Source organism: Anthonomus grandis, chromosome 9, assembly GCF_022605725.1.
Source record: "Anthonomus grandis grandis chromosome 9, icAntGran1.3, whole genome shotgun sequence".
Classification (NCBI taxonomy): Eukaryota; Metazoa; Arthropoda; class Insecta; order Coleoptera; family Curculionidae; genus Anthonomus; species Anthonomus grandis.
The window spans coordinates 30289969-30302434 of record NC_065554.1 but is presented as its reverse complement, the minus strand read 5'-3'; the positions used below and the strand labels follow the sequence as shown (position 1 = coordinate 30302434).

General features: G+C 31.6%; 1 protein-coding gene across 3 annotated transcripts in view; it reads right to left on the bottom strand.

The window, feature by feature from the left end:
- LOC126740246 (transmembrane protein 47) overlaps positions 1–12466 on the bottom strand; it is a 63342-nt gene that overhangs the window by 12135 nt on the left and 38741 nt on the right. For 2 of the 3 annotated variants that reach the window (XM_050446182.1, XM_050446184.1), the window contains one exon: positions 3082–3268. In XM_050446182.1, coding sequence (XP_050302139.1) covers positions 3082–3268 — 187 coding nt within the window. Of the gene's footprint in view, positions 1–3081; positions 3269–5356; positions 5504–12466 lie in introns of those variants that run through there. The other variant, XM_050446183.1, reaches the window with a different exon arrangement.

Here is a 12466-nt window from a genome sequence, read left to right as displayed (position 1 = left end):
TAAATAAATTATTAGGAATGTTTTAATGTGCGAGTCAAAGTTCCACTTAAGAGAGTTTATTATTTACACCTTTTGAGGCATGAACAATGAATTTTAGGTTAGTAATTGTTATTTCATAGTTTAATGGAGCCTAATGTTTATTATGGCCATAAAAGCCTACTAACAAAGTAAACGGATGAAAAAGTAAATTCAAATAGTTAACGGGCGTTGAGTTAATTCGATTAAAATCCCGGGCTCCGTCGAAAATCATTAAAAACCCCCGATAAAAGTTTCAAAGGCCAACAAGATTTTCAGCAATGAAAATGAAATTTAATTGTATTTAGGGGCTAAAACGAGTCATAAACGCCACCCCTGGGGAACTTTATACCCCGCGCGAATGCCCGATTTTGCTACTTTTAAGTGTGACTCTTAATAAGGTTCATTGTTGTGTAACTAGAGAGCGCTATTTTAAATTACGGAGGTGCCTTCGTTAAATGGTAATTTTCTTTATTGTCCTCGGTACATTCGTTAGATTAAGTAAGAAATAGGGGCTCGTTCAGCGCCAATGGTGGAAATGCCGTCAGGTGAGGAAGGCAAAGAGCTCATTTATGTGTGCCTTAGTCTTATGCCAAGTGCTATATCTAAAGTGTCTGCTTTCTAAAGTTTTTTTTTAAAAACCTCTTAAACTATGGGTGATAGCTATTGGGTAGGAAATCGGGAGAAAAAGTTCTATCGATATGTCTAAATAAAAAATATATAATAATAATTGACAGTTTATATTTCCGCATAAGATATTACATATGCTCACTGATAAATATAAAGAAAAAAAAATCCATCAGTATGTAACAGTAAAGAGGAAATAAAGGTCATGTTTCAGCTACCCTCAGAAGAAAGAGCTGCTAGGACCTTGGATATTTCACTTAAAATTAAAAAAAAAATTGCAAACCGTAGGTATTATAAACTGTACAAATGGCATGCACAACTAACTGAAAAGAAAAAAAAATCTAAATTACCCTAGTTTAGTAAATAGTAAACAGGAGAGTAGGAACAAGGAGCACAGGTATATTGACTATATTTCTGTTGTACTGCCCTCCATAAGCTAATGGGCGTATCTGCAAAAACAGTGTTTTGAGATAATGAAGGTTTTGTATTTTTTAACGTGCCACCTATTACGATAAACTTCACTAAAATGAAAGATATGGAGTTTATAGTAATTTTTTCTTAAAAAATCAGTGGCATTAATAAAAATTGCAACTTGTTTTTAGATTTTGAGTTATGGCAGATACGCCTATTTTCCTTAGTATCGTTTTACCATTTGCTGATTAAATTAAAAGATGTCTGAACTACGAAATTTAATACATATAGAATAATACTTATAAAAAGTGATTAAGTAATAAAAATACATTCGTTAAAATACTGTTTTATTGCCTCAAATTCAAAAAAATCTTACAAGATTCCAAATGATTCAACAAAAAAACTCATATGTCTTTTTCGTCTTCTACCATTTCAGATTCTTCAGAAAGAACGGATAACTTTTCCCAAGACGCAAGCCTATTTCTCTGGAAATCCTTTTTTCTGCACTTTGGCGTTTAGAAAATGTAACTCGACAAAATCGTCACAAAAGCTATATTTGTAAGTCAAAGTAAACTCCCCTCGTGAAAACTGGATGTGCACCATTTTATTTAGGTATGGTCGACTTGGTTTAATATTTTTAATTTTATATTGAGAGCTGTGGTCTAACCAATTGTAGAAATTATTATGTTGCATATTTATTATATTTACCAAAACTGTACCACTGTTTGCATTTTGTACACAGTCTTCAAAATCAGGAAAATCATAAACTTTTCCTTTTTTTTTAAGGGACATCTCAACCTGGTGGTGGAATGAATCCGCCGACATGAAAGTGTGGCCGGACTCAAAATATTTAATTTCCAGTTTTTCAAGGCTAATTTCATCTGAATTTACTATGCTGACAAAAAATGATAAAAGTGCCCAATTTTTATTTTGTGCTGAGCAATTATCAAGCCACAGAATTATTATGTTTGTCATCCCTATGTCGTAAAAAAAAATGAATAAAATGTGCTAATGATATCACTCTTTGAGCGTCCGGCCACACCTTCATGCCAAATAACTGCTATGGGCTTCCTGTTCTGTTGTTTACTCCCCACTGGTACAAAAGATTCATTGAATGCTATGATTCTCCCCGTAAATATTACTTCCTTCATGGATTCATATCTTGGAAGAACCAACTCAATTAACGCCACCAAAATTATTTGACTGTGACAGACGTATACAAGAGCCTTACTGACAGCCGTTAATAGTAACACATTTAATACTTTATAGTATCAGAGACGGAGCATTTATGCCACATTTAAAGTATTTGCATTTTCGTAACTACAAAAGGGTTGCTAAATGCTACGCTAAAAGGGCGAATGTGACAAAATGCATGTAGATATACCCTTTTAGCGTAAAAATTGTTGGATACGACCATTTGGCATAGTAGTATGTGTATGTATTGCAGATAGCTAATATTTTATTAGGATTTTTAAGTTAGTTGGACGCTTTTTAGCATTACAAATAAGGTGATATATATTATGGGCTATCCAACAAGCCTTTAACCCAATTTTCGATAAAATGTCAGATACGCCCTTTACGTTAAGCAGGGCAGTGTAGACTCTTATAGTAGAAAAAAATATACATACAGGGTGATTGATGGTTGTTAGTACCTTAGACGTTTACGGAGAACGGAAAATAGAATTTTTTTGAAAATTTGGCATCATCGGTTTTAGCTAGTGATCTAACGATTAAAAATATTTCAGCGTTGCCGTTTAACCAAAAAGTAGTAGCAACTTTGTTATTTTAAATGGAAAACCTTCTATATGATTTTATTTTCTGATCCTAATTAAATAAACTATGAAACATAAATAGAACGGTGAAATAGAAAAACAATTATCATTCTTATATGACTAAGGACGATTGTTCAAAACAACATTTAGCATCATTTCTCAACCAAATAAGCAATACTTTCCAAGAATCTCACATTTTCATCCTCATTAATCATAATGTCATCAAGAAAAAAAAAATGTTAAAACCAGTACCTACCGACGTCCCGGGCAGTATAACAACCGGTGGTACCCTCGATGTTGAACGGAAGCGGTTTCGGCGCATGCTCCTCTATGCAGTGCATAAACAGACCCTGGCGCCATCCAGCGGCCATCAGCCAATCAGTCGATACCAGCCCCATTATCATTAAAATGATGACGATTAAGCCGCATATGAAGGCGATAACCTGAAACAAGAAAACGAAATTTTTAATTTCGCGCCAATGTTTAATTAGCTGGCAATACTGTAGACTCTTGTCTTGTCTGTTATAGGTGGGTGAGTTGTCAATTTTTTTTAAGGTTTTGTGATAAAAATATTTTTCTATGGATTATAAAAAAATGAGTGGAAACACAAATATATAAAGAAATGCGGGTTGTCTTCTTAACGGGAAGGAATTCTCCAGCCCTCTACTGAAGGTGCCATAATTCGAACTAATTTCGACATTTATAGAAACCGTTCAACCAATCAGATTTGAAAAAAACGTGATCAAATCTGGCACTAAATTTGAATTCGATTAACCGCGGGAAATTTGAATTCATATTCATCAAATGTTAGCTGTTAATTTAATTAATGTCTTATTAAGTAAAAATTACTTAAGTTTGTCCATATAATAAGCCTTGAAGTTCATTCAGCCCGCATGAACTGTTTTGATTGCATATTTTTTTGTTTTTCTAGTAATTTGCGATACTTACAATTTTTATATATACAAACCCTTGAACTATCGAGAGGTGTCAATGAAAACGAATCTGTTTGTTGTTATCGCAAAATAAATAAAACAGTAATGAGAGCATGTTTTTAGGAAAAGACATTGGCTCATGATGTACAAAAATAAACAGGTAATATATTACTAAACAATAAAGTACCAAGAAATCGAGCGGAAGTGATTGCAAAAACATTCTTATAAATAAAATTTGCCATGTTTAACAGTAAATATGACTATTTTTTTTTTCATTTTCAATTTTAAATTTTGTATTAAGAGAAAATTTAAGAATTCACAGAACTAGGGAAGTTTCAGTGACCTCAAATAAAAAACCACATTTCACCTTTGACGGAGGAGCCCAGTAAGTAAAAGAATTTTTTTTTATTTATTCCAGGCAAATTAACAAGAAAATAAACCTTACATTAGGTAATTGTTAGGGTGGCAAAAAGTTTTAAAAAGGCCCTTAATCTTTGTTGACGCAACTGACTAATTGTATACTTTCATCAGATCACTGTCTAGTGAAATATTATATAGGGAGCAATAAAACTCTTAACACATCTTCACAAACCACTTTCGAAAGCTTCAAATCATTGCTTGCATGCCATATCACTGTGGTATTCTCGCCAAAAATCGTGAATTTAACCCAGATACTCAGTTTGGTCATATGATTTATGTACAGGAGAAATAGCAGAGTACTGAAGACTAACCTCTTCATATTGGAAGCTTCTGACAAATTAACAAATTAACTCCAGGTTCCTCGGCAGTACCTCATGACTAACACAATCGAATGCTTTAGTTAAGTCACAAAATACCGCAGCAGAAGTCCTCCAAAAAAGAATATGTAGCACCAGTAATATTCTTGTTTAATAGAAACTCAAGGTGGCGCTTTGATAAAACATATTGATTTAAAAATTCTTGATTTTACCACTTTTTCAATAACCTTTGAAATTGTCGATAAAAGAGAAATTGGAAAGACTATCGAGATCACCTACCTTGTGAAGGGATTAATTACTAGGGCAGTTTTAGAAGAAGAATTATTGATTTGGAGGATGTTAAAGGTACTTGGCAAAAAATCAACTTAAATCAGAGGAATTTCTTTCTCTTATATCGTCAATGATCTTTCTGATCTAGAGTCAAAAAAGAGAGGAGGAAAGAGATCCCTACTATCCCTTAACCTTAAAGGATCTTATTGGAATAATCTAAACTAGAAATTAATTCTAGAGCTCCAACAGACTTCGGAGGTAATACAGTAAATACCTACAGGCTGCGGTAGCATTATAAAATCAACTCTAATTGTCTAATCTGATCTAGTACTACGAAGGAGGAATTTATGGCAATACTAATGCGTAAGACAAAGAATAATATATCTGGAAATGATTTTAGGTCATTTTACTGAAAGCGTGATATATTGTTGCTTTCAAGGTACCAAAAAATTTTCAGTGTATAGGTCGACATGGTTTCCATTGACCCACTCTGGATACGAGCTAAGATAACAATTAAATAATTTTTTTATTTTAATTCTTAATAAATCCAAAATATGAACTTAACAAATAATTTTCTTATTCATCATCCTACCTTTATAGATCGCTGTTTTAGCGCAGTTACCCTTATGTAAAATTTATCACCCATTCCGATGTTTTCGTTTTTTTTTTACACCCAAATAAATAAACGATTTTTACGCGCGTGAAACTGGTACCATCGATACGGTACCGCGCCAACGACCGATCAACGCGCACTGATTTAAAACACGAAAAATGACTCGTTTAGGTCCGTGACGTCATGCAACTATTTTTTTAAAGAATTTACTCTGCAATGACTAATACATTTTATCAGTTATTGTTTGACTCTTTTATAGTCTTTAGATAAAAGGAGAGCGATTATTCCTATCTTACTTGTTAATAATATATAATACTAATATATCTAGCAGATAACAATTTTCCTTCACTAATTTTGATTTGTTCCAGACATTTGAGTTTCTTGTCTCCCTGGACTTTCAAGAAACAGTAAATAAGGAATAATGGAACCACTACCAATGAAAACTTTATTTCATATATATAAAGAGAAAACCATCGTCCTTATTGAGAACTTTAATAGGGCCAGTGTCTGCTAGTGCTTCCATATTGCGGGAACATTATTATAAAAGTTTCCCTCGGACGTGTTTCAAGTTTCCTTTATGCACCGTTCCGGTGAAGTTTCTTCCAGAGTCAGAAGTTTCTCCGTGTGAACTTACAGGCGTATTTAAATAGTTCGAGGGGGAGCTTTTAGTGTTTTTTTTATTTTTTTTGAGTAATGTTGTATGTTTATTAATGTTTAAAGATTGAGGGAAAATAGTTGAGAGAATGAAGGTTTTTTTGAGATTTATGTGAATGAATGTCCAGAGTATTGATAAAAAACCTTTAAATAGATTGTTTATATTTAATTATTTTTTTTTCAATGCCCTGTATATTTAGGAAAAAAATGTTAAAATAGATGTTTATATATATACAGTTACGGATTTCGAGTTCGTATTTTTTTTTAAAAAAACCAAACTTATTATCAAAAAAAAATTTATTTACATAATTTATTTACCAATCTTCTAAAATATTCATGCATTAATTTGTCAGATATTAATACTGTGTTTTTTTTTCAATAACGCATTCCTCATTTTCTCGCCGTATGTGTGTACCTTCTCTGTTTGACAAAGAAAATCGAACTTCACTGAAATTGAGAAATATTTAATAACGAACCATAGCATTTTACGTCAAAGAACTGACATATTAATCAGATTTGACAGGTGAGAATGAAAGATCAATGCAATTAGAATGTTGGTATATTAGTATTAATAGGATTCTTCTGGTGTGGCTTGAAATCATCCAAGAATTGAATTCTGGACTTCTCACTCACTAACTAACTTCTAGTCACACACTAGTCCAAACTAGTGGGTGAGTCTGTTATGTTATGAGTGTCTTGTTATTTTTTTTTTAATTTCCACATAGTTGGGGAACTTTTTATGCCTTAGTAAGTAATTTAAACATTTTTAACTATTCCCGGGAGTTTTCTCTCATATTTTAAAAATTGGCAATTCTTTCCTGTTATTCCAGACAAATCTTCCAAATTTTCGACCATAATGAAAATTGCGCAGACTTCAACAGCCTGGAAAAATAAATTTATTGTTTTAATAAATTTCAGGCAGTTTTTCCCTTTTTCATCTTTAAGTCCAAGCCTCAACTGCCTGGAAGAGTTATTTAATTTTTTTTTTATTCCGTTTAGCTTAATTGAACATATACTCTAATTTCACACTTCATTTGCCTGGAAAAAATTAATTTATTACTTTCCAGTATTCCAGCAGTTTCTCTGGTCTTTAATAGATTTACAATCCTTTACACATTTTTGGCAATTAAATAATGAATATTTTAATTTTTATTCCAGGCTTTTTAGTAATTTCTGATTTTAGTCCAGAAATACCAGTAATTTTAAATTTATTCCAGGCAGTTGAATTCACTTCTTCCTGACTTTTGACGCCATTTTTTACATCTTCGGTTTAATAAATAAATAACTAAATAAAAAAGTTTATTTCAAAAAAATTAAAGATATTACAAAGTAACAATTAAATAGGAATGGAATAAGCAGATAAGACATTGAGGCAACATAGACGTCGCTTGTTAGTGTTTTGATAGTCGTATCCAGTTATAAGAGTCTAGGGTTATAAAGTCAATTCCAGGTTCACGACACAATCAGAATTAAGTCACTAATCGATTTCTTTACACAAAACATTTTTTTTTATTACCTAAATAAGCTACAGTGGTGGCCAAATGTATGGAAACCTGAAATAAAATCATAATAATTGTTTACTACAAGCTGTTTAACGGTACGATTTTGTTTGAGTGAAGACAGGCATCATGCCTAAGTGTAAATACTTATCTAGTGAGTTAAAAAGTAAAATAGTTGAACTATACCAGAAGGGTTATAAACAAATTGAAATAAGTAAAAATTTAAACATTTTAAAAGGCACTATTTCAAAAATAATTAAAAAATGTGAAGAGAGAGGAAATGTTTCGGTAGCCCAAAAGCAAGGAAGACTAAGAAAGTTGTCCAAAAGGGCTATGAAGGTAATGAAAAGAATATCGATGAACGACCCAAAGAAAATGTCTATAGATATTTCTGAAAAAATGAGTGAAATGGGGATTTCTGTGTCTGCTCGCACGGTGAGAAGAAGGCTAAATGAAGTGGGGCTTTTTGGAGGAGTTGCTGTAAAGAAACTAGGAAAAATAGAAAGGAACGCTTAAAATTTGCACAAGATCTTCTAACCTGGTCTCACCAAAATTGGAATACTGTATTGTTTAGTGACGAAAGTAAGTTTCAATTATTTGGGAGTGACAGGAGACGTTATGTCCGGCGACCAAAAGGTACAAGGTACAGCCACAAATACCAAATACCTACGGTAAAACATGGTGATGGAAGCGTAACTGATGGAATAATGGATCGTTTTCTATACAAAGACATATTGGAGAACAACATGTTGCCTTATGCTGAGGAGGAAATGCCATTGAGATGGTTGTTTCAGCAAGACAACGACCCTAAACACAAGTCCCAATTTGTGAAAAACTGATTTAAGCTGATTAAAGCAATGCTCTGTTCATTTAACAGAGCATAACGCATAGCATAATTAAGCTTTTAAGTCATAACGCCAAATAGTTTTTGGATTTTTCTCCTTTTTTTTTGTTAAGGGAACTACCATACAGTTTTTCTTAAACCTAGTATTTTGCTGATGCAATATTGGTTGTAGATCTATTTTTCGATTATTTATAAGAATGAAAGTTAATTTATATACAAATTTATAAAAGTGCATCTGCTCTAATTTCTGAGTTATGGACAGTTTGTCATTTGTGTCGAATTAATAGAAAAAAAATCAATATTTTCTAAAAAAATTTTTTTTATCAAATTCTCGTATGAATTTGGAAAAACGCTGAAATAGGTGTCCAACGAAATTGTCCATGGATCATGTGTACAAATTTTCAGGATGACATCTGCTCAATTTTTTGAGTTATGAACTTTGTGTCGAATTAATAGAAAAAAAAATCAATATTTTCTAAAAATATTTTTTTTCTTAAATTTTCATACGAATTTGGAAAAACGTTGAAATAGGTGTCCAACGAAATTGTCCATGGATCATGTGTACAAATTTTCAGAATGACATCTGGTCAATTTTTTGAGTTATGAACTTTGTGTCGAATTAATAGAAAAAAAAAATCAAAATTTTTTGTAAAAATATTTTTTTTCTCAAATTCTCGTACCAATTTGGAAAAACGCTGAAATAGGTGTCCAACGAAATTGTCCATGGATCATGTGTACAAATTTTCAGAATGTAGCAAAAAATACTGAAATAGGGGTCCAATGAATTTATTTATATAATTTATATACAAATATTCAAGCACGACTCTGTTCTAGTTTCGAAGTTATATATAGTTTAATTTTTTCGACACCTTGCATATATGTAAAAAAAAACATGACAATAAGTGCCCAATAAATTTATTCGTATAATTTATCATTTTTTAGAAAATCAATATTTCCCACATATAATTTATTTTTTCTCATACATATAGTAAAAAACACTGAAATAGGTGTAATTTCTATACAAATTTTCAAAAGTGTTCAATCTGTTTTAATTTTTGAGTTAGAGACAGTTTGTCATTTTTATTTAAAAAAAATCCTTAGCTTAAAACCAAGGCAGATACAATTTAGATACAAATTATACAGGGTGTCTCGAAAGTAATAGGAGATAGAACAGCAGTAGATTCCTTACGTCAAAATAATGTGATTGAGGTCAACTTGCCTTATCCTAACTTTATTAGTAAGTGAAATACAGGGTGTCAAAGTACTTTTTGATTTATCGTTTTTTTTTCTCATAGGTCCTAAACCAATATGATATACTGATATGAAGTTTAAAACAGGATTCATTTTAAAAAAAAAAATAAATTTTGTATACAGTTTTCGGTGTTATAGATTTTCATAATATGTGAATGACTTAAATTTACTAGATTTTTAGCAATGCAATCCTAAATAAAATAAAATGAATACCTTAAAGATTATTGATATTATTTATGTAAAATTAGAATATTTTGTTAATTTTTATATCATAACCAAAGTAAATGATATTTATTTATTTTTTTTATATTTTATTTTCAAACAAATATACCAAAAACAATAGTGCTCCTAATAACAGTAATTTCAGTTTTAGACCTACAAAAACTGCGTCATTTCAGCTTTTTTTTTCACCTCAAAACCGTTTTAATCACTTTAATAAAAATTCTTTTCTAATAATATTTACGTTCCCCCAGTTTTCATGTTAACGCGGCATAAATGTCACCGACAAGGTGACCCATAAATTCGGCGAGGGCGCATATTAATAACCGCACAGGGCGGATTTTCACGTGGATATTCGAAAAGCCACCCTTAAACGAAAACCGTCATAATGTTCACTTTTCTCTTTTTTTTTTCCAGGTTATTGCGGAATCTGGCACGCGGTTAATGTAATGCCGCTTGCGGGAAGTTTTTCTGGAAATTATATGTTTTTCTTTATGAATAATATTTCTAATGACAAAGTGAGGGAAACGTACTGAAACACGTGCACGGTACTTTTTCTATTAATTAATGATTACCATTGTCCAAACCGAACTGTTGTTTTATTGAAAACGAACAAAACACAAAAGGCCAAAGCGAACAACACGAGGCAGGCAGGAAATCCACTCGACAAAACGTCTTCTATTACCGAAATTCCTTTTCGGTTTATATTTACGACGGTATAAACGGGAGCCGAGAGTATTCTCACCGGAACATACGAAGCGTTTTGTTATCGCGTTTCTTATCGCTTTTGTGCACGTACAGGAGTTTTTAAAAAGTGTTTATGTGCCACTTGTTGAACCATCGGAATTTTGAAACAATTGATTTTATGGTCTACAACCGTATATACGCCTCTATTTGATCCTTTGGAAAACTGCCCTCGTGTTAACTTGTAACTCTGTTTTTTTTTTCTTATTGAATTGCAGTAGGTGCTACTGTAATTCAATAAGAATTGGTGGTACTTCAGTACTCTGTTTTAACATAAAATTTATAATAAAAATAAAATATTAATTAAAAAAGTATAATTTATCAGTGTATTATTCTTCTCTACGTTTATCGCAATTATCGTTGCAACATCTCGCGTAGCGTTGAAATCCGTGCACCCTGGTAGATGATTCGCGGGGAATTACCGGAAGCAACAACAACAACAAGTTTTTATTCCTGCAATTTTATTACCAAGCAATTTACTTAAATCCGACGATATAACAATAAATTCCTGTGTAAGTAATCTGTGGAGAACCTTTTCTGCACGCACGTCTGAAAAGTATAATCCACCAAAATGTTCAATCCCTAGGAAATGCTGTTGACCTCCTAAATGCTACATTGATGTTACACAAGGAATGTGAAATTCTGTGCCTTAGCAAACATTGGAAATTCGAAGACCAGTTAAAAAGGATAGCGATAAATAATTTTCATTTAGTGTCTGTTTTGCAGGGAAGAGGAAAGACATGGAGGAACAGCAATTTTCTGCAAAAAAAAAATAAATGTACGCCTAGAATTAAAATTAACAATTTATGTATGCAGTGGAATGTATTTTTCCAAAAAACAAAATAATTATTATTTGTACATATATATAGGCCACCATTTGGCGATTTAAATGTATTTATGCTACAACTTGAAAGTCTGCTGGTAAAAATATTTAAAAAAAATAAACAAATTTACATTCTAGGAGATTTTAACATTGAATTGTTAATTGATAACGAAAATGGAAGGAATTTATTGTCATAGTTAAAGTCATTCAATTTAGTTCAAACCATATACAAAAATACCAAAACAACAAGAACATGTGCAAGTTGTATAGACAATATTTTCTCCAATGCAGAATATATTGAAACATTGGTATTTGAAAATTTTGTGTCGGATCATACAGCTCAGAAAATAAGCTTTGAAATAGATTGTTTAAATACAAACCCTTTACAATATAAACGTATCTTTTCAAAAGAAAACAAGGCTGATTTTTTGACTAGTTTAAAGGAGCAGGATTGGGCACAGGTATACTGTTGTAATGTGCAGGAGGTAAATATTCAATGGAACACATTTATGAATAATTTCAAGAGCCTATTTAACAAAAGATTTCCTCTTAAGCAACTAAGTGGTCGAAAGAAAAAAGAGATATATAAAGATAAAGATATTTTAAGAATGTAAGCGTAAACTAGAAATTTTATTAGTGTTAAAAACCCAGAATGATACTTTTAAACAAGCGTATAGAGTCGAAAAACTTAAATATGACAGCTTATTAGTTAACGCACGTGCCAAGCAATATGAAACCCGAATTAAGAACTCCGACAACAAATCAAAATGTATGTGGTCTATTTGCAAGGAAATAAATAACAGTATGGGAGACAATATTGTTAAATTAGAGCGTGAACCAGAAGAAATTGCAAATATATTTTTAATTTTTATTATTCCAGATAATTAATTGTAATATAGCAATAGTTAATTGGTAATAAATTGTATGGTTCGTCATTAACAATCTGTCAATTTAAATGAAATTATTTTTTTTTATAGAAACAGAGAACACTGAGCTAAAGATCAGCATACTATCATATGAGATCAGTATTGGATTTTTTTTTTCTATTTTATTCT